Source organism: Vespula pensylvanica, chromosome 9, assembly GCF_014466175.1.
Source record: "Vespula pensylvanica isolate Volc-1 chromosome 9, ASM1446617v1, whole genome shotgun sequence".
Taxonomy (NCBI): Eukaryota; Metazoa; Arthropoda; class Insecta; order Hymenoptera; family Vespidae; genus Vespula; species Vespula pensylvanica.
This window is the reverse complement of record NC_057693.1, coordinates 8,111,391-8,135,155: the sequence shown is the minus strand read 5'-3', so window position 1 is coordinate 8,135,155 and position 23,765 is coordinate 8,111,391. Positions and strand designations below refer to the sequence as shown.

General features: G+C 30.7%; 2 protein-coding genes across 10 annotated transcripts in view; one reads left to right on the top strand and one right to left on the bottom strand.

The window, feature by feature from the left end:
- LOC122631439 (zwei Ig domain protein zig-8) overlaps positions 1 to 8,611 on the top strand; it is an 82,896-nt gene extending 74,285 nt beyond the window's left edge. For 7 of the 8 annotated variants that reach the window (XM_043817122.1, XM_043817124.1, XM_043817121.1 and 4 more), the window contains 4 exons: positions 3,222 to 3,432; positions 3,786 to 3,913; positions 5,600 to 5,768; positions 7,970 to 8,611. In XM_043817122.1, the coding sequence (XP_043673057.1) occupies positions 3,222 to 3,432; positions 3,786 to 3,913; positions 5,600 to 5,768; positions 7,970 to 8,076 (615 nt within the window). In that variant the 3' untranslated portion in view covers positions 8,077 to 8,611. The remainder of the gene's footprint in view (positions 1 to 3,221; positions 3,433 to 3,785; positions 3,914 to 5,599; positions 5,769 to 7,969) is intronic. The other variant, XM_043817123.1, reaches the window with a different exon arrangement.
- LOC122631440 overlaps positions 1 to 23,765 on the bottom strand; it is a 109,252-nt gene that overhangs the window by 24,081 nt on the left and 61,406 nt on the right. Inside the window, exons 5-8 of one of the 2 annotated variants that reach the window (XM_043817126.1) lie at positions 21,842 to 22,071; positions 13,987 to 14,194; positions 13,418 to 13,496; positions 10,637 to 10,716 (exon numbers count right to left, since the gene is read on the bottom strand). In XM_043817126.1, the coding sequence (XP_043673061.1) occupies positions 10,637 to 10,716; positions 13,418 to 13,496; positions 13,987 to 14,194; positions 21,842 to 22,071 (597 nt within the window). Of the gene's footprint in view, positions 1 to 10,636; positions 10,717 to 13,417; positions 13,497 to 13,986; positions 14,195 to 21,626; positions 22,072 to 23,765 lie in introns of those variants that run through there. The other variant, XR_006327707.1, reaches the window with a different exon arrangement.

Below are 23,765 nucleotides of genomic sequence, written 5' to 3'. Positions count from 1 at the left end.
GAAAGAGAGTGAGAGAGAGAGAGAGAGAGAGAGAGAGAGAGAGAGAGAGAGAGAGAGGAAGAAAGAGAGACAGAGAGTAATAATTTAATAAAGTAGTAACTAAAGTTGATATTATATTCTATATTAACTTTCATATTAATTCTAACTAATTATTAACTCAACATTCAAAAATAAATATAAAATCATTCTATAAGAAACTATAACTTATTCATTATTCTATATTTATTATCATTACTATTAAAAACATCCTAAACACACATCCACACACAGGCAAGTACTAATCGTATTAAAATCATAAAAAAACGATATATTTGCTATTCTTATTACCGAAATATATTCGAAATACTTTACTTCGAACGAACTATACTTTCATTACCTGTCTTTCGAGAGGATAAAAAAGAAAAAAGGAAAAAGAAAAAAGAAAAAATAGAAGCAACAGCAGCAGCAGCAGCAGCTTTAAAGGACATTTTCCGTTCATCAAGAAAATTCCCTGTTCCTGTGTTTGAGTGAAAAGAAGAAGATGAACGAAGATAAAAGATGGAAGATAAAAGAAGAAAGGAGAGTAAGAGCAGGATAGGAGAAGGAAAAGAAGGAGGAGGAGGAAGAGGAGGAGGAGGAGGAGGAGGGGAAGGAAAAGGGAGGAAGAGTTGAAAGCGTCCGAGTTACCCTCTTTTAATCTCGAGATTTAATTCCGCGTTAGGACGGAATTGGTACACTGCGTCGGAGAAGTAGGCAATAAACGCTCACCACCCTTCTTTCTTCCTCTCCTTCTTCATCCTTCTACTTCCTCCTACTTTCTTCTTTCTCTTTTTACCCCTTCTACCCCTCTTACCCCTATCCTTTTCTATCCTTTTTCAACTATCAGAGAGGAAATCGTTAACGATTCTTGTTGATGGAATTTTCTAAGTACCGGAATTAAATGTATTTATTGGTATTACTACTACTACTACTAATAATAATAATAATAATAATAATACTCGATTAACAAGCCACATTTATTTCTCTTATTTTTATTTATTTTCTTATTTGTTTATTTTTTTATTCTTTTTTCTTTAATTTATTTTGCTTCGTCAGATCTTTCTATTTCTCATTTGGTTTCTTTTTCTCTTTATTTTTTATCTTTCTTTTTCTTTTTTTTTTATTTTTATTTCTCCTCTAACCATCAAAACTTCTAAACAATGATCATTTGTCATTATTTGATATTGACTTTATCGTTGGTAGAAGTAGTTAATAAAATTTTTTTTACTTCGAATTTCATCGGTGGTAGAAATGGAAAAGCTGAGTGATGGAAAAAAGAAGAGGAAAAGAAAATTATAATGAATAAATTAAAAGGAGCAAAAGTGTGAAAGTTGGGAGAAGCCAAGTTTTTGTTTCCCTTTAAATTTTCGATCGACGATAAAAACTTTTCGTAGTTACGTTAAAATCGTTCAACGTGCGTTCAAAAACGCATGATCTATGTACAATATATATGCTCTTTCTGCACGCTTCAGCGTTCACTATACCGAAACCTTCAACTTCATTAACATACTTTTTCGTATGATCTCGTGCGAAATTCTATATAACCGAGTGAATTACGTAGCTACCTCATTACCAACTTTAGGATGAAAAAAAAAATAAAAAAAAAAAAATAAGAAAAAAAGAACCAAAGAGATCGTCAAGCGCAAAATGGTTCCAATCGTTAAACAAAATTTTGCCTTCTCGCGTTTACACAAAACTAAACTAAACTAACTCGTTAGTACGATAACATGGCTGACGATATCGAATCGTTTTGGACTCAACTATTTAACAAATATATCTGTTTTATTTTCAAATTTGCTATCTCTCTTTAACATCTGAACTTTCTCTTTCGATTTAAACCGATAAACGAAATATAATTATGAGATTAAAAATATCAAATAAAATCAATGAAAAAAATTATTTCTCTATAAACTTCTACAGTAGAAATGTAATAACATATTTGATATTATTTCCAATAAAATTGTAACGACACATGTTAAGAAGATATATATATATATATCTAATAATTATCAAATCTAATAAAATGTTTCTAAAACGTAAAATTTTGTAAGAAAAGAAAAAGAACAGTCCTAAATTATTTCTCTATAAATTATTACGAATTAAAAGTGTAAAATAAATTGCACTAGAAATATATATATATATACATATACTTATATTAAAAATTTATTATCTTTTAAAAAGATTGTTAATAAAACGTTGCGATTAATTAATTTTAATAAAAATTCTCAATCGTTTAAATTAAAATACAATAACACCTTTTAATATTGAATATCATTCGATAATTATTTATTACTTCCCGATGAATGTTTCGTTGTTTGTCTTGAAAATTAAAGGACTTACAATGACAGACTGAAAACAGTTTCGACTTCGATCGATGCTCGACAAAATATAACTGCCGTTCTAAAGATATCGGCCGATAAAACTAAGTTTCCAGTCCATTAGCCGTTCCTTTGCTTCATCGATTTTAAATAGAGGAAGCTCCTCGGCAGCCGAGTAAATCGATAGGACGCGCGTATATCCGTCATGGCTCGGATATTTCATTTAATTATTGCGCTGAGTATCGGATTGCATCGTAAAAATATCTTTTTCCTACAATTTCTATATTTGTCCATATGGACTTTAATAATAATATTATTACCATTGTTATTATTATTATTATTATTATTATTATTATTATCGAAAGCTTTTTCATGCGTAAAAATGGCAAAGAATTAATTTCATTGAAAATATTACAAATCGGTTTAAAAATATTAAGATTAAAGCGATGCATTCATTTATTCGTTTCAACTTTAATATTATCTGTTATTATTCTTGTTATTGTTATTATTGTTATTATTATTAATACCATCATTATTATTATCGAGAGTTCTGTCACGTGTAATAATCGTAAAAAATTAATTTCATTTAAAATATTAAAGATCGATTGTAAGGATGATAAGGTTAAAGTCAATTCATCCATTTATCCGATTATACTGCAATAATATTACTGTAATTGTTCTTATTATCATCCTGTGGGGTATTTTTATGTATAAAAATCTTGAAACATTTAATTCATCGGCAAGAATTAACATTAATATGAAAAGTATAATTTTACGATGGAACTCGTTCGATTCTAGATTTAGTCTCGTATAATTTCAAAATGATTGATATCAATATATAAGATATAACAAAAAAAAAAAAAAAGAAAAAAATTCTTATTACAGGTGTCATGGGTGAGACATCGAGATGTACACTTGTTAACAGTTGGTCGTTACACTTACACGAGCGATCAACGTTTCGAAGCTCAACACTTTCCACATACCGAAGATTGGACTTTAAAGATACGATATCCACAACGTAAAGATTCCGGGATTTACGAGTGCCAAATCTCGACGACACCACCTGTAGGACGTACTGTACATCTGACTATAGTCGGTGAGTCGAATCGACAAACATATCAACGATATTTGTTATACTACTTTGTTTACTGTTTCTATTTTCATTTCTTTTTTTCTTTGTTCTTAAATCTCTTTACTCAAAGTATACAAGAAGCAAGATAAAACGTAACTAAAAATATTTTTATCGGTGATTATAAAAGTGCAATAAAATATTTAGACTTTTACTTTTGAGTCGATAAAAACAAATAAATAAATAAATATATATATATATTTTTTTTGTTCTTATCGACAAGCGTAGATTGTTCATCATATGAAAAATAAAATTATATAACGCAAATAATAAAATTGGTACGAATCAAATCTTATCCATCGTTAAATTTTCATTTTCAGAACCAGTTACTATCATAGTCGGTCAACCAGACCTTTTCGTTAACAAAGGAAGCACGATCAATTTAACTTGCATCGTTAGATATGCTCCGGAACCACCACCGATGATGGTCTGGAGCCACAATAGCGGAGTAAGTCTTTCATGTTATATAGATATTTACTTTCATAATGAAAATTACGTGATTAAATATTTTCTCATAATTTTTCGTTACAAGAAACAGTAAAACAAATAACGCAATCATTATTATGATAAAACTATCATTATATACTTGATTAAAATTTCTCAACTTAATCTATATATATATATATATATATATATATATATATATATATATATATATAACAACTACTCTTTTCTTTTAATTTAACCCTTTAAACGTATTTAATTGAAAAAATTACAATGTATTAAAGTCTAACACAATTTCATATCCAAATTATAATAATACATTTTTCTATTAATTTCACTTTAATATTTAAATGATAACTAAATAATACACCTATATATACATATGTCCATACATATACATATATATATATATATATATATATATATATATATATATATATATCATTTTTTGTGATTTCCGAAAGAATGAATCACGCATAAAGGGCTTAATACGAAAGAAATTCGTCATTTGCGAAATTATTCGGGCTCGATATCAGCCAGTAGGTCATGATTGTAAGGCAAAGTAATGTTAGAAGTCTAACGATAAATAGGACTTCTCACTCCAATTTCCGAAGTAAAAGGGGAAAAGAAAGAAAGAAAGAAAGAAAGAAAGAGAAAAAAAAAGAAAAATAAAAAGAAGAATAAAAAGAAGAATAAAACGAAGAAGAAAAGTAAGGCTACAGCATTGCACATTTCACCGGTGAATCTACTATTGTGAGAATTTTCAAAGGAAATATGCGAAAAGTATGTCGTGTATACGTACACATACATACATACATATATACAAACATACATATAAATAGATATATACATATATATACATACATACATATATAAATAGATATATACATATATATATATCTATATACATACACCCACGCATATACGTATACGTGTTGATAAGTACACGTGTACGTACACACACACACACACACACATACACCCACACATCCACACATACCTATATATATATATATATATATATATATATATATATATATATATATAGTTTTCACAACGTCTCACGAAGCTCGAAGAGACTCGAAGAAAGCAACCTTTTATTTTCCATCAAAGCTTCGTCATCGTCGACGTCGCCGCGCACAAAGAACTCTCTAACTCCAACAGAAGAAGGAAATTAAGAATATTATTCTTTTTCTCTTTCTTCCTTTTTTTTCTTTTTCTTTTTTTCTTCAGAAGTTCACGAGAGACACACGCTCCCGCGCATACATCCTCGCACAAACACAAACACACACGTACACATACAGTAGGAAGAAGAAAAGTTTCTATGGGGCGAGTAAATTTATTAGAAAATTAAATGTGATACTTTCTTCCTTTAGTCGCATACTGCAATAAATAAGAAAACTTGCTATATCTCTAACTTTTAATTAAAAAAAAATAGCCAACGATTGTAACCAGCTGATAAATGTGTTACTTCTTCGTTTAACACTCTACGAAAAAGAATATATATATATATATATATATATATATATATATTAACGTTAATTGTTATTGATATCAACCATTAATCGACGATATAAAAACGAAAAAAAAAAAAGAGAAAAGAACAAAAACAAAAAGCTCGAAATAAAAAAAAATCGGAGAGAAAAGGAAAAGACCAAAAAAAATTGCAATCGTTCATTCATTCATTTAGATTATCAATTTTGACTCGCCTCGAGGTGGCATCAGCTTGGTTACGGAAAAGGGCCCCGAAACTACGAGTCGTTTGATGATTCAAAAAGCCGTTCCGAGTGACTCTGGGATTTACACTTGTGAACCGAGCAATGCGAATCCGAGCAGCATAAAGGTCCACGTTGTTAATGGTAAGTGCTTTCGTGAAGTCCTCCTTCACCTTCTTTCTCCCCTCTCTTTCTATCCCTCTCCCTTTCTCTCTCTCTCTCTCTCTCTCTCTCTCTTTCCTACGTTCTTTATTTTTATTTTTTCTTTTCCTTTTTTTTCTTTCTTTTACGTAAGCTACAAAAGTTCCTTCGACGTCCCTAGATACTATGCGATCTATTTGTTTATTTATTTCATGAGAGCGAAAACGAGAGAGAGAAAGAGAGAGAGAGAGAGAGAAGACAAAAGGAAAAACAATTAATTAATTATTCAATGTAGGACAATGAAATTATTTGGTTCGATCTAAAAAAAGAATTAGAGAGAACAGGAAACAAATTTATTCCCTTATTTTTCTAAACGATTTGATTTCATTAACGGAAATAATTAAACGAAGTGTGCGGACGGTCTGATAAGCATCGTATATAAATTGAAATGATTAATGATATTGAAACAAAAAAAAACAAAAAAGACAAAAAAAAAAGAAAGCATTCGATACATTTGATATGTATGATGCACGCGATATAATCCCATTTTCCGAGGACAAACAACAGCAATATAACCATAAACCATTATTCTATACACGCACATACGCACATATATATATATATATATACACACATATAAATATATATATATATATCAAATGAGATCGATTGAAAACGGACACCCTGTATATTGCATCCTCAAACAAACTACGTAGATCGAAATCATAAATCGTAAATAATGCTCAAAAGCAATGGAAATTCACATATGCATTTACGAAGACAAACCATGCCATACATATATACACACATATATATATATGTATATATATTATATACATATATATATATTATATACATATATATATATATATATATATATATATATATATATATATATATGGCAGTAGTAATGCATCGATATGATAAATCTCGTGTCCGGTAAATCGATAGTTAGAACCTGATTAGCAAGCCGTTTCGAACAGCAGCGGCCATCACGTCATTACAACAAGCCCTATCCTGCATTTGAACATCAAAGAACAACCCCCTGGTATAATCCAATCAAACGCGAGAGATTATTATGACGCGATGTTTTCTCCCCGCAGAGCAAGGTAACATCGCTACGTTTGACCGATTACGCCTATGTCGAGTTCGATAGTATCGATGCTATCATTCCTCTACCCTCCCTCTCTCCCACCCCCACCTCCACCGTTTCCAATTATCCCTCAACCCAATATCCAAACGTTACCCATATCACCCTCCTTTCACTGATATTGACAGCTTTGCTAAAGACGTTTATACTAATTTTCTCATTCTCATCGTGATTCGATAACATTCGAATCGAACATATTTTAAAATTAATATTGTACGATCTAATCGTATTTTAATAATAAAAATTTTTGATGTTCAGAGGAAAAAGCAAAAAAAAAAAAAAGAAAAACTGATAATAATTTAATAACGAATGTAAAGAACGATAAGTATATCGTCAATGTGTCTAAATAATAAAGAAAAACATATTAAAGATCGCACGATTGCTCTGAGAAATTTTCTAAGGATTTCACGAGACATAAACTATTCGAATGAGTGATGCATTAATATTATCCAAAAAAAGTAAAATAAACATACATATACACTCGTTTTTAACATCAACAAAGCTAGAATAACAAGATCATATTGTTAATATAAAATCTATTGATTTATTGTAATTATATTTAGCTAGATATTTATATGGTATATTATTCTAATCAAATTTATTATTATTTTATTATTACTGTCAACTCGATTAGTTTGTGAAATCTTTCTCTGTCTTTCTCAGTCTCTCTCTCTCTCTCTCTCCCTCTCTCCCTCTCTCCCTCTCTCTCTCTCTCTCTCTGTCTATCTTTCTCTATGATAACGCAAAGTTAAATTTTTCAAGCGTGACATTTTTCGACATACGTACATATTTTTCGATATTCTCTTCGTGAAACTATCTAATATACATACATACATAAATACATATATACGTAGCTATATATATATATATATATCTATATACATAAATATATATATACGTAGTTATATATGTATTTACATATGTATATACATATATACATATATATATACATACATATATACATACATAGATACATACATAGATACATACATAGATACATACATAGATACATACATACATATATACATACATACAGATCCGTTTTTTGTTACAGAAGAGCATCCAGCCGCGATGCATCATGGTGATGGGAGTTCTTCATATGCTACGACAAAACCGACTTGTTTTATAATTTTAATAATGGCCAACGTGATGTTTATATGAATAGTAAATATGAACAAAATCGGAGAAAATAAAAATAATAGGAGTAAGAAGAAAAAGAAGAAGAAAAAGGAGAAGGAAAAAAATGGGGAGTGGGTGAACGTTTCGTTAAAAAAGAAAAAAGAAAGAAAATAACAAACGTAACGAAAAAAAGTCAGAAAAACATGTCGAGAGATTTAATTAAAGAAATAATAAAAAGTATTCGTGCAGGGTAAAAAGCGAACATTACCGTTTAAACGTTTACGACTTGTGACCAAAGTGTTTCGAAAATATCAGCACGGCACAATAATCGATTAAGAGCGTAGTATTTTGTTAATATACATATGAATAAATAAATAAATAAATAAATAAATAAATAAATAAATAAATAAACAAATAAATAAATAAATAAATAAATAAATAAAATATATATATATTATATATATATATCTCGTCGAAGAACGAAACGTAACTCAACAAGGCGTCAAAAACTTTATTGTATTATTTGTAAATAAATTTATTGTATGTACATATCAATAAAACGATTCTCTTTATCGTACGACTACGTTCATTTTCATCATATATATAAACACCCACACACATACATGTTACGTATACACCTTATCATATATACTCCATATATATATATATATATATATATATATATATATATATATATATATATACACACATATATTTCGTTGTATCATTCATCGTTTCATTACATACATACCTATATACCTTCGTTGTATATGGTAAGGTATTATATAAAACGTAGGGGAAAAGCTTAGAAAAGAATGAAAAAAAAAAAAATAAAAAGAGAAAACAAGAAAGAAAGAAAGAAAGAAAGAAAGAAAAAAGAAAAAAGAAAGGAAAAAAGAAAGAGACGGAAAAGCTCGAAACTTTGTCGAGAGATCGCAACGAGGCAAAGACTCGAGTCGACGAGGGTTCCCTTTTCTGTTCGTACCCAAGTGTTCGTCTCCTTCGTTTTGTTCTCAACGACGCACGCGAGGAAAACGAGAAAGAACTAAAAGAAAAAGAAGAAAGGAAAAAGAAAGGAAAAAAGAAAGAGAAAAAGGAAGACAGAGAAAAAAGAGAAAGAGAGAGAGAGAGAGAGAGAGAGAGAGAGAGAGAAAGAGAGAGGTGAGTCAAGCTCGTCGCGATTTCACGCGGAGATCGTCCGTGAATAGAACGTCGACGCCATGCCGGAAACTAATGACAGCATTAATTACTCCGTCCGTCTATTCGTGACTGTCATTAATTACCGCAGCTGACGGAACACGAGCTGACTTTCTTTCAAAAGTAAAAAGAAAACACAAAAAAATAAGAGGTTTTCCAATAAGAGCTACCAAATCTTTTTTTCTGTTTCTTTTTCTTCTTCTTTTAATCAAGCATTGAAATTTAAAAAACGTTTTAAAAATCTTTATTTTATATGTGTGTATGTGTATATATGTATGTATGTAATATATAAAATGATCGATTACAATAATATATTTATATATGAAGGACAATATCGGCCGAATAAATTACTATTATAATTTTTTTTACGCGTAAAATTTTTACGCGAGTATTCTTTTACGAAATAATGATGTTGATCGACCACCAAAAAGATCGTACGATTATATTTATTTGATTCTATCAAAAACATCAATTTTACATCGACCATCCGCAAACTGCTAAAATGCGTCGAAACAAAATTCGACTGGTCATTCGCGAAATTAAAACGCGATTACATATGTGAAGTAAATGTTAAAACTCTAGGAAAAAGAATGGTTAATATCGTACAAAAAGAGATTTTTTTGATCGCCATTTGATGATCGACATTATATTTTATATGTAATTGTAATCGATATCTTATTATATGTTACATACAGTAGACGGTAAAAATTTTTTACATTTTTTTTTTTCATTTCAATAATTAAAATCTTTTCTTCTTTTTTTCTTTTCTAAATATACGATAACTCCTCTCGGAAAATCTTGAAAATAATTTCCAAAAAAAATTTGCGAGAAAGAACCAAGTGATAGAGATAAAAATCGATCGATTACGTGTAAACGAATGAATCAATCCTCGTATTCAAAGTTAGAAAAAAAAATCGACCGATCATTTTTCAAATGTTATCTAATTTATAGCAGAATTTTTTTTCAGCTAAAAATCGACGCATTTATCGTGAGAAACGTTTCGAAAGTTCGATCAAATCGACGCCGGTTATTTTTTTCTTTTTTTTCTAAGAAACGACCTCCATCTATTTTCTATTATAAACATTTCGACGTTAAAATAATCGCTCTGGTGTCTAACGGATAAAAATCGAGAGAGAAAAAAAAGAAACGAAGATATTATCGGTTTGCTCGATATTCTTGCCAAACTATATCGAAATAAAATAAATAAAAAAAAAAAAAAAAAAAAGATCACAAATAAAAAAAATTCTTTCATTTTCTATCGGTGTATCGAAAATACTGAGTTTTTTCGATCGATAACAATTATATTTACTGATAAACAACGTTAAAAAAATATCGAGATATACGATTAATAGAATATATAAAACGTAAATAAAACGTAAATAAAATTGATTGTATTTGTACTTACGAACGAATCAAAAAGATAATAATAATCCAGCTCGTGAAAGGGATGATCGAACAGCAACAGCAGCAGCAGCAGCAGCATTTCTAAAACGGAATCCATTTTGTTAGGGGATGAAACGAAACTCATTGAAGCAACCTTTAATGCTTCGACGAAGGATGGGTTCGTATTTCAAGATGGTCGATAAAGAACCACGACCTTAAGAATTCCTTGTATTCCTATAGAGATGTTGAGTGAGGTGATTCAAGTACGATACTGCTTAGCAAGTACGAAGATTATAGCAAATGTTTGTCTTCCTTTATTTCTTGCGTTTCAGCAATGGCCGGACATTCGAGGACTGTCATCGACATTTTATCAAACACAAAATGGTAAGTGGCACGGAGATAAAATCCAAACTTGAAAATTGTCTGTCTGTACGCTCGAACGAATCTATTAATACTAACCTTTAACTACCTTCTCTGATATTAACTGCCGTATCTTACCGTAGAAACATCGACAAAGAAAATGTAAACAAAACAAGAGATTTATACGTAATAAACATTTGTCCTTTGTATTGCCGATCCTATTCCTAGTAACCAGTACCTTTTCATAACATAACAAATGTTTTTACTAAGATAAATAATATGTATAGATGTATATGTATATAAATACACAAACATATATATATATATATATATATATATATATATTATACGTATTATACTCATACGTATAAACTTTACTATATATATATATATATATAACTACAATATGTGTGTGTGTATTGAAAAATCAAATGAATAATAAAATGAATCATACGCATTGAAACCGGGTCTAAAATTTATCTATTCAACCATACCGTTATAAACTCGACGTAACAAATTTCTAACAAACTCGTACGAATCTACCGAAAGATCGAATCATCGATTTCTTCCTACTGTGACTATGGGACACCACCAGCAATAAAATCACGCGAGAACACGATTCCTAGCTCTATGTGAAAGTTGGCGCAGATTCGCGCCAACTTTCCACCTCTTTTACGAGAGGAACTTTACGATGCGACAAGAAATTCGCACCGTATTCGACATGAGAATTTCTCTCTCTCTCTCTCTCTCTCTCTCTCTCTCTCTCTCTCTCTCTCTCTCTATTTCCCTTTGTCTCTCTTTCTTTGTCTTTCTCTTTCTCTTTAACTTTTCATCTTTGTCTTTTCGTTTCTCTCTCAATTCAGCTATGGTCTACCATTGAATCGATTGCGAGTTATTATTATTACTACCAAGTGAATTCTAAAAATGACATTTCTTTAAAACAAATTGAAATCAGCTGATTGATGATAATTAAAGTCGAGAAAATCGGCTAGACTTATGGTATAAACAATAATCGATATAAAAGATAATAAAAATCGATGTATTAATAACTGTACAAAAAAAAAAAATGAAAGAAAATGAAATGAAAAAAAATGAAAGGTTTAATAAATTTTCAAAATCCGATAGATAACGTGAAAACAAAAAGAAAAAAAAAGGAAAAAGAAAAGAATAAAAAAAAAAAAAAGAAAGAAGAGGAATAAATCCGTATGAGCGCAAATGATCAAACAGTAAATTGTGATTACTCAGTTTCTCTTGCTTCTATCAAAGCACCGAAGGAGGTACTTTTGAGATTCGCCAGTGAAAAGAAGTGCACGAACGTTTGCCGTTCTCGGACTGCAATCAACTCGAACTCAGCGATTACAACGGCACTCCGTTAAGCTTTCTTTCGTATTCCCGCGGGCGATTTGCCTTCTCTACAGAAACTCGCAACTTGTTTAATCGGAGAACGAAACTCTGACTGTCGATTGCAAACCATTCCTACAGATCTAGAGCCAAGGAAGAAGAACCTAAACCATTAGCGTTCACCATCAGCGTTGTCCCGACTTCCTTCAAACCCACCCATCCTTCCTTCTTTCTTTCTTTCCTTCCTTCCTTCCTTCCTTCCTTCCTTCCTTCCTTCTTACATTCCTTCTAAAAAGGAATTCGTCGATCGCATTCGATAAAAATGTTTTTCCTATTTTTGGTAAGCTCAGTTCACTCTCGTTAAATTCTTTTCAACGAAAAAAGCAAAAAAAGAAAAAAAGAAGAAAGAAATGGATGGACTTTTACGATCATGACGTGTCAGAGTTACGAGAATGCTCTTAACTCTTCTTTCCAATTGTAAATCAAACAAATATATATATATGTGAGAGAGAGAGAGAGAGAGAGAGAGAGAGAGAGAGAGAATGCGTGAAATTTGGATCGAAATTTAAATAAAAAAAAAAGGGAGAAATAAAAAAAGACGAAGGAAAATTGAAGCAATTTTGTCGTCCTTTAAAATTAACACTGAGCTAGAATGTATAAAATGTATCCATACCAATGTACGAGAAAATTGTTGAACAATTATTTTTCGAAGATAACATATATCTATGTAAAAAGAGACACTGTAATTAAATTCGATGGACGTTTATACAAATTACGAATGGAAAGTTTATTCCGAATGATTCATCAAACGATATAAAAGATTAATTTTAAACCGTTCACGATCGACTCGAAAGTGCTTGGCTATTGAACATTTACACACATATATATATATAGATATATGTTTGTAGAATATATACTATTCTATACATACATACACATGGAACATTTCCATTGGTTTCTCTCTTCACAGATTTTGCATCAACACTCTCTCTCTCTCTCTCTTTCTCTCTCTCTTCTCTCTGTAAGAGAAGAGAGAGAGAAAGAGAGAGAGAGAGCATTTCTACGTTGCAGTGAAAAGCAAGTCAATTTATAATAGACTAACCTTTAATCAGACTCTCGAGTATTTGATCGTAGAAGGGCTTAGTAATTCTCGAACTAGATCGTTGCATGCGAGGTGATTCCTGTTGATTTCGACCAACCAGACGAAGAGAGGTCCTCCATCAGGAGGTAGTCAGCACCGTAAAGCATGAAATTAGAGAAACAACATCTATATCCATATGTTTCCGAGCTCTGCCAACATTGTCAAGATTATAGCTTTCAACATTTTCGTAGTTATATATATATATATATATATATATATATATATATATATCCTTTCTTCGTAATATCGTTCTCCATCATGATCAATTTTTCAGAGAAATAAAAAGAAACAAAATTTCAAGAAAAATTAAAGGAAAAGAACGAACGAGCGAACGAAAAAGAGAGAGATAAAGATTCTCTCGTATTTGCTCAAGGCACTTATCGATCTCGTGTACCGCCCCAACTTTCCTTCGCAAAAAAAAAAAGAAGAAAAAAGATAGGAAAGATGTAACCATCCCTTTGATGGATAAACGAAGATTCCCTTTATAAAACGTAGAAACCGAGAAAAGGGAAGAACGTAGCAGATATTACTTTAAATATTCGTTCAGCTTCTCGCAATCCCATTCCAGCGTGGCGGTGCATCGACTTCTCGATTCCCTGAGAATTTCTACGTCGCCTTTTTCTCTTCATCTCTTCATCTCCTCGTACTTTTCCTGTACATTGGTGTTGCAGATGTGAATCGAACCGTGGTAATTCGAAAGGGTGTACGCCTTCGAGCTGAATCGAAGAAGTGCTTCTTCTGTAAAGAGAAGGAAGCAAAGAAAAAAGAAGAAAAAAAAGAAATATTTACAAAAAAATAAAGAAGGAGAAAAGGAGAAAGAGAGAGAGAGAGAGGGAGAGAAAGAGAAAATTTCAATATGATACAAATAAGTTTTCATATACTTATACACGACAAAGTTTAATATCGAAAGATAATTAGAGTTAGATTTATGAGAAAGATGATACTCTATGTATATAGATTTTACTATAGCATTACGTATATTAAACTCTTCGTATCACACTGTATTATATCGTCCTCCAGTCTATTAGATATTATTATGTCATAGAGATAATAATCTATCGGTTCGCAATTACTAAAAGTTATATAATAATATAATAATATAATAATATAATAATATAATAATATAATATATATGTATGTATATATCTATATCATTACAGTATCTCTACAAAGTAGTTTTCAAATCGTTTCTCCATCAAATTGATGCTTAAACATTGTCATTAAAACGTTAATACGAATAAAAATTCGATAACTATATTAATTACTGAATGTAAAAATATCTATTATAATTTAATAAACTATTCGCTAATATTCGTTAATAAGAAAGACTTAATTTTAACCCATTGAAATATAGTGCGAAACAACACGATCTATGTGACACGAGTCACGTGTAATAACTCCATTCCGTCGTACACGTTAATATCCAACTTGCGATACGCTTCGTTGCTTTAATTACTAATCGGTTACGCTCGGTTACGTCATACGTTAACAAGAATAATAAGACCGAGTTAATGGAAGATAAAAGATAAAATTAGGAGGATAAAACGGACAGAGGTTGGATGCGTTTCGGTATCGTTCTTAATTTTTACTAAGGCTCGCTTTTATAAAAATGACGTACGTTTACAATAAGAATGAGTAAAGTAATGAATGTGACTGAAAATGAGAAAGACAGAGAGAGAGAGAGAGAGAGAGAGAGAGAGAAAGAAAGAGAGAGAAAGAGAGAGAGAGAGAGACGAAGAAAGAGATGGCATGCATCGATAAGCATGTAATTACTTTAAATTACGAGGAGAAGAGTGCTGCTTCACACGGATTTCGGTCATATGCCGGATATTAGAGAAAGAAAGACAGAGAGAGAGAGAGAGAGAGAGAGAGAGTGACTGTTAATTAAGTGCCGACTAACGAAGCTTTCTCTTTACTGCTGAAAATCCATATCTGAGAGAGAGAGAGAGAGAGAGAGAGAGAGAGAGAGAGAGAGAGAGAGAGAGAGAGAGAGAGAGAGAGAGTCGAGGCTGCTCACAACGAAGTTAAGTACGCTCCAATTTCTAACCGTCTAATTGACGCTAGAGTTAAAACAGTTTCTAAATTATCTTCCCATTAAAAATCAACTTTTAACCATTCTCGGCCATTTTGGAGGAATCGCGTCGCGTCGCGTCGCGTCGTGATTACGATTCCTTTTCTTGTTTTATTTTCTTTTCCTTTTTTTTCTTTGATTTTTTTCTCTCGAATTTCTCTCTCTCTCTCTCTCTCTCTTTCTCTTTCATTAACAATAAATCTCTAACGTTCTCCTAACTTTACGTAACGATTGCTTCGTCGGAGTTTACATAATCGTTAGAATAATTTTTGTTATACCTTTCTATGGATTCGATTGAAATTCTATATACATAGATACATATAACTTTGAAAATTTTTGTTTCTGATGTTTTTTCTCTTGTTTTTTTTCTTTCTTTTTTTCTTTTTTTTTTTTATTTTTTCTTTGTTAATAAAAATTCTAACATGAATATACGAAATTGTACGATAGAAATTATGTAATAATCTGATAAATAAAATACGATGATAAATTGTTATCCGCAAATCCATATCGTTGTTAATGGGAAATGTTACAGATATAACAAAATACCATACACGTAAGTCAAATTAACAATCTCTATTATATATGACACGAGTCACGTGTAATAATAACTCTATTCCGTCGGTACACGTTTGACGTTCAATCTGCGATACGATTCGTTGCTTTAATTACTGAACGGTTACCGGTTATTATTGGGTTACGGTCTTTACTTGCTGTAAAAAATATTAAAAAAAAAAATATGTATACATTTCTCTTTCCATTCGAAAAAAATTGAATGAAAAAATTTAAATGTGTGTGTAAAAAATAAAAAAATAAAAAGAGGAAAAAGAGAAAACTGTAAAAAAATGTAGAGAGATCAGTCGCGATCAGTTTACATGCTTCGACAATTTATTACTGCAAAAATAATATTTATCGAAAAAATTCAAGGAAAAAAAAATTAAAGATGAATACAATGCGTTTACATATATACACACACACACACGATATATACGATATATTTCTGCAGGACATAGTAATCCTTCGGTACTCGATCGACTCTACAAAGAATGTTCTTTACATCATGCTATAGAACGATATAGGGCCGCAACAAAGCTTGCTCGGCTTTAGAATCCAAACGTTCTTCGTGCCGTTCAATTCATATTGAGGATCGATCTTCTTTAGCTTTCTCAGACGGGACAGAGCCAATACGAAACGGTTTCTACGTTGAGAAAGAAACAGAAAAAGAGAGAGAGAAAGAAAAAAGAAAAAAAAAGAAAATGGAAAGGATTCTTTCCTTATAGATTGAAAGCCTTTGAGATTTCAAATTAATTTACGAATAAATCTGCGTTATGTATGTCGGTATGTCCAAATTTTTATCTTACATCATCACAAAATATTGATTTATTCAAAAAGAATAATAATAGTAATAATAATAATAAACGTGAGTAAGCCACGTTACGTTACACGTCTTTGTTTCTTTGTCTCTTTGTTCTTTTTCGTTTTGTTGATCTTTTTTTTTTTTGTTTTTCCTTTTCCGTTTAAGTTCCCAACGCACAATCGATAAATAATTAAACGGGAGAAACATAAACACACAATGTCGTCGTATTTTTATCCTCGTCGACCCGAAGTTTGAAATACGCAAATGGAAATGTCGCAGAATGCACAATCCTTTGAGTTTTCTAAGTTTCTAAGAACCTAAAAACGGTGTCAATCGCACCTCTCGCGCCAAGATCAAAGAACTTTCGAGTGTCTCGTAAATAACCCTTTTGTATTCTAAAATTTTGCACTCTCACATTAATAAGCACTCTAGAAAACAATAGTATAAAATATGGTAAAATACGTATACGAAATATAGTGCTAAAAAGTCTGCAATGTAAATTCGTTCTTTATCATTGAAACGTGAAAGCTCGATTTAACGATGCTCCAAAGGGTCAACACAATCCCCTTTCGAATCTTTCCTGGAAGAAACCAAGTAAAGAATATTTCAAGAGATTGTCCTTCTAAAATATTAATTTTTCTTAAAGAAACTATCGAACCTATCGATTTTTCTCGAGAAAAGAATTTCAATTCTTTACACGAGAATAGCGCTTTGATTATCGTATATTTAATTTTCACATTTAAAATGTAATTTTATTTTCCCGTTTCATTTTTTTTTTTTTTTTTTTCATTATAAATACGACTCAATATCATATCATTACAATCGATTAAAATAAATTGCTAAAAAGAATAATATTGATGATTTCTATCAAATTGACAAGTTTCATAATCTAATATTAAATCTAATATTAAATATATATATATATATATATATATATATATACAGGATGTCCCAAAAGGTTCGATTCATACTTCAGGAGCTTATTGAGGAGATCCCATAGAATAACTTTCTGATGGGAACCAATGACCATAGCGACCAATTTACGACCCTACAGGGTTTTCAAATTGATCGTTCGGTTGCTTACGATACAAAACATAAAATAATTTACATAGCCTTTAATGGATTCAAAAACATGATGAAATTATTCTAAAATAATTTAACACGATTACGAATACGATTTTTTATCATTTAATTTAACTGTTAACAAAACCTGTAACTCTTCGAAGAGAAGGATAAAAAAGAAAAAGAAAGCAAAAAAGGAGAGATAAAGTTCGAAAGGAATTTGATACGCTTTTAAAAACTTTTGGATCACTCTACACACACGCGCGCGTATATATCCGTCATTATCATTAAATATAAATGATGAATCTAATATAATGAACGAGATAGAAAAGAGATAATTATGTTTGCTCATGGAAAAAACGCGAAGAACTCGAAAAATACAAAATAGAGAGAAAAAGAGAAAGAAAAAAGAGAGAGAGAGAGAGAAATAGCAAAATTAAATCTCGTTATTATTTAGTAAGTTTTTCCCAAGAAAAAATATTGAAGCTTTGAAGGATATGATTGCGGATTTAATCACGTACCTCACGATCCCTTTGGTGCTTTTTATCTTCTTCGAATTTTTAATTCCAACGTGGAATTATACGCAAAGAACCGCATAGCAATCGTCGTAAGAAGGAAAATTCCATTCCTTCTTCGAAATCTCTTTGTGTTCTTCTTTCTTTCCCTTCTTCTTTTTCCTCTTTCTCTTCTTATTCCCTTGAAAAACATTCTCGCGTATTCGGCAATAGCGTAGAAATTCCTAGTAACGTAACGTTTTATACCAAACTGAAAAGCATGTCGCCATAAAAATCGAACGGAGATGTGTGTTGGGTGATGACAGTGTGTTAGTCGTTTCGGTACGGACAAGTACTCAACATTTTGAATGTTCTCTCGACTAGAACACTTCAAAAGGGCGACCACAGCGGTTAGGCAGAGAAATCTTGGACGGCGAAGGCCCCTCCAACTCTCTCTCGGCTTGGATTATAGTCAGCGCGGAAAATTCACGCTCGACGTATTCTCATCGTACTAACACTGTGCATTCTCCTCGATAGTAAACTCGCCATTTCTAGCTTAAAATTTTTGTTAAAATTTCTATTTTCTTCATCATTATTATCATTTATTATCATTACGATTATTGTTATTATTAATACTATTATTATTATTATCGTTGTTATATCTTGCGAAGAAAATAAAAAGAAAAAAAGGAAGGAAGATGACGTCGATCGATAAGAAATTGAGAAGTATTATATTATTTCGTAGGAATATCGTAGATATTTCTCGTTCTAAAGATATTCTAAAAATATTAAACGCTCATATATCTGATATGTATATGAGTAAAATATTTATTATAATAAAAGGACGCTTATATATATATATAAATTACTTATATATACATATATATGTATATTAACTATATATAGCACTATATTAATTATATATATATCACTTAAGTATAACTATCTTCTTATATATAACGCTTAAGTATAACTAATCACTAATTTATAAATCAAGCGGCAAGATTATTTCCTTCGTATAATACGATATTACGTTGTTACGATAAAGTACGTACGTATAAAAGAAAGATTTATCTAATAATGACGATCGTTACACTGAAAGATAATTGAAAGACGTTATACCAACACTGACGTTGCTCTTAAATCCATGATGATCCTCTTGGAAAAATGATTTCGCGAGAAATCCTTAATAATATTATACGTTTTACGTTAAACTGCGTAATTAAAACGATGATCGGAGCACTCGATGTTAACCTTACCAACGCGTTCGTCCAAATGATCCAAGGAGAAAGAGAAACTCTCCAAACTCTCTCTATTCTATTTAACAAGATGAAAAAGCAAAATAAACAAAGACACGAAGAAACGAAAATACTAAGAAAAGAAAAGAAAACAAAGGACTTCTGCCAGTCTTCTTATTTATTTATTCGTCTAGGTGAGATCTTATATTTACTATGTAAACATTCTCAGATCAATGTTTATACGTTAAACTTTCATCATAAACTCTTAGAGATCTATCGATTTAAACTGTATGGAACTGACCTCGTTCTTCTATACTCGTATTTTATCTTTATCCATCCCCATCCTCCCCTCCCACTTCTCCCCTACTCCTCAAGTGCTTCCTTCAATTTTGGCAACTCGCCCCGTATAAGAAATATTTTCTGCTTCTGCGGACACAATATATATATGTATATTGTATACGTATAAGTACGTAACAACATCTATGTACATATGTATGTATGTATATATGTATGTATGTATGCGTATTAAACACGTAAATAAATCTCTTTTCTGACTTATTGGGAGATAACTCGAGCGTTTCATCGCGGGAAAATGGCCGTGATTCGATTCGAACTTTGTTCTCCAACAACATATATGTATGTGTTTGCTTGTATGTGTGTATATATATATATATATATATATATATATATATATATATATATATATATAAAGGTAAAAGGGAAAAAAGAGGGAGAAAGAGAAAGAAAGAGAGAAAGAGAGAGAAATACGTGACCGCAGTTTAAACCATTTTATATGTTCATATATACTTTCCGATAAGCCGATCAGAACTATTGTACATACATATGTTCGACACACTTACATAGGTTCAATATTATATATGTAGGTATATATATGTATATATAAATGTGTATATATATATATATATGTGTGTGTGTGTAATATGTATTGGAACATTGAGGAAAATTGTATGTACGTATGTAATCACTACGAGTATTTATCGAGTTAACGCTAAATCGTCCTATGACTTTCCTCCGTTGTAATTTCTATCATTATTACTTCATTGTTCTAATTAGCATTGTGGACTAGACTACCCAGTCATAATTTCATTTTCCTGATAATCGACAAATCGGTATTCGGTATAGATACTATGAATGCGTTTCGCTTCCAAAATCCGCCAGTTCAGAAGTCAAATAATTATCAAGCTACCTCGTTGAGATATTTACATATATATATACACACATGCATACATACATATATATATATATTATTTTTAAAATTATTTCCAATACATTATACGTTTCCAAAGATTATTTCCAAAAAAATAGATCTTTCTTAAATATCAAATTTTAGCATCATCTTCAACAAGTTTTTCTTTTCTCTTTTAAACGATCCATCATCGATCGTTTTGTGGATAATTTTCTAAAACAACATGACCATGTATTCATGTACAATTTCAAAAACGACAAGTAACTCTTTTAACTTATGTAAAGAGGTATACTAGTTATGATGAAATGATCGGATATAATTATATTCGACTAAATTGAATCAACATCGCACAAAATTCAAAATAATTTCTTGTGAAAATTGTTGCTTTCTACCGGTTGAATTATTTTTACGCTTGTCTCGCACTCATATTTTCAAAAATATCATACCCTATCTATGAATTTTTTCTGTTTTATATAAATGCATATTCGAAGAAAAAAAAAAGAAAAAACCAAAAGAACAAGAACTAAGTTTGTTATATCAATGAATTTATAAGCCACAAGATTATTGGTTTTTCAAATAATTTAACTCGTACTATTTGCCATTTTGTTTCAATTAATGAAAATTAACAATAAATTTATTTACTCCATGTTTGACGAGTATACTCGCCGTCATCGTTTGATTTTAATTAAACAAGCGGATGCACACTTTCAAAATAAAATTTTATCGTTAAAGTATTAATTAATATGAAACCAGTCTCATCGTTATTTATTTTCTAAAGGATGGTCATGAAACAACAGAACATTGTAACATCGATTTAAAATAAATCATTCTATCTAAAGAATTTTGAAATAATTTTAAACGTTTTACAACCGGATCGTGTTCTTTATTCTTTCTTCTTGTTCAAGGATAACATTCTATCAGGTATACCTTCTTCCTTTAGATATTTCTTAGCCCCTTACCGTTCCTTGATTAATCGTGCAAAATTCATCCTTTCCCTCGACAGAATTTCCTGAAGATTATAAAGAGATCCTTCCTCGTGATTTCTTTCCCTTTCTCCCTTTTCTATTTCCTTCTGTTTTGCTCCTCTTTCATTCCAACACTTTATCGGGAACTCCTTTTCATTTTCAAGAAGAATGGCCCTTCGAAAAGGAAGAAGAAAAGGATATAACCAGCAGGTAGCAGCCTTCAACTTTAACCAAGACCAAACAAAAATTATCCCACAAGGACGATATTAGCATCTTATTAATTATTTTTCAGGGAGAGAGAAAGAGATAAAGAGACAGAAAGAGAGAAAGAAAAAAAATTAACCCCATTTATATATAAAAAATATTTCAAAATATTTTATGTCGTATGATATTATATATATGAACGTGATCAATTTAATGAATAACTATAGAATACTAATTACACAAGATATTTCACATTTTCTAATTATAAAAGATATTTGAAATCTCTTTTATAGTTAATATAAATGATTATATAAAATTTTCATTAAAAATTGTGATACGTTATTAACGATGTTTAATTAACCACGATGTTATTACGGATCTCTATCGCGGGAAAAAAATTTCGAGAAAGAGGTTCATTAGCATAGGGAAATTGGAGAATTAAAGGATTTAATAGAAAAAAAGATTAATAAATAAAAAGAGTAAAAGGAAAAAAAAAAAAAGAAGAAAAAGAAAACGGGAATGAACGGATTACGACGTTAATCGCATGTGAAACGAGAAATTCGTAATTCGGTCGTTAACGATCGCCCAATTATTTCACGCCTCGTTCGATCGATAATTAGATCTCCTATAGCTAATGAAATAGTATTTATTACCATTTTTCATCTCGATTTACAATGCTATTCGACTAGAACGAAACGATTTAATAACGGTGTTTAATAATTGCTTACTATTCGAATGGAGTCGACGTCGTAATTATCGTGTTATCGGATAAACGCTATGGAATATGAGACCGCAATTATATCCTCACGATAAAATATCGAATCTACTGAGATTCGAGAGTTACATATTCTCTCTCTCTCTCTCTCTCTCTCTCTCTCTCTCTCTCTCTCTCTCTCTCTCTCTCTCTTTCCTTTTTCCTTTTTTCTCATTTTCTTTCGAAATAATAATCAATCACCTTGTTACTCCGATAATTTTCTTAATGAATTATTACAAGTGAAATTATTAATCCAATTACTGTACTCATTTTACTCTATACTATCAAACATAATTTTGTATAATTGTATATTTGTATACTTTGTATATTTATTTCAAATAAAACATTATTATCTAAATCTATATTTCAAATAAAACATAACTATTTCAAAAAAAAAAAAAAAACCATAACATTAAACATAATCTAAGAAACAATCTATTCCTTGCATTTTGTACTAAAATAGCAATGAATTTATACAATCTCATTGTAATTCTTAATTCTTCTATCTTAAGAAGAAAGAAAAAAAATGTTTTCTCCCTCTCTCTCTCTCTCTCTCTCTCTCTCTCTCTCTCTCTCTCTCTCTGTCTGTCTGTCTTATCGATATATCTGAGTTACGTTTTTCATCTTTTATCCGTCTTTGAACTCTATCTATTCTTTTCCTTTTTGTTTGTTCTTTCCTTCAAGACAAAAGCACCGAACGTTGTTCTAGCTATAACAAAACATCGTATATTATTTCTACGGCACTTTCTGAACCTCTCCATATTTCATTAATTCCATTCTATTAACGTACATATCTACCAAAGGACTATGTCATAACATAAAATACTTAATTAATAATTTATGTAAAATCTTCACTGTCATTCTTCTTAAATTATACGAATTAACGACTAAAAAATGTATACTGCTTTCAAAGACTCTCTCTCTCTCTCTCTCTCTCTCCCTCTCTCTCTCTCTCTCTCT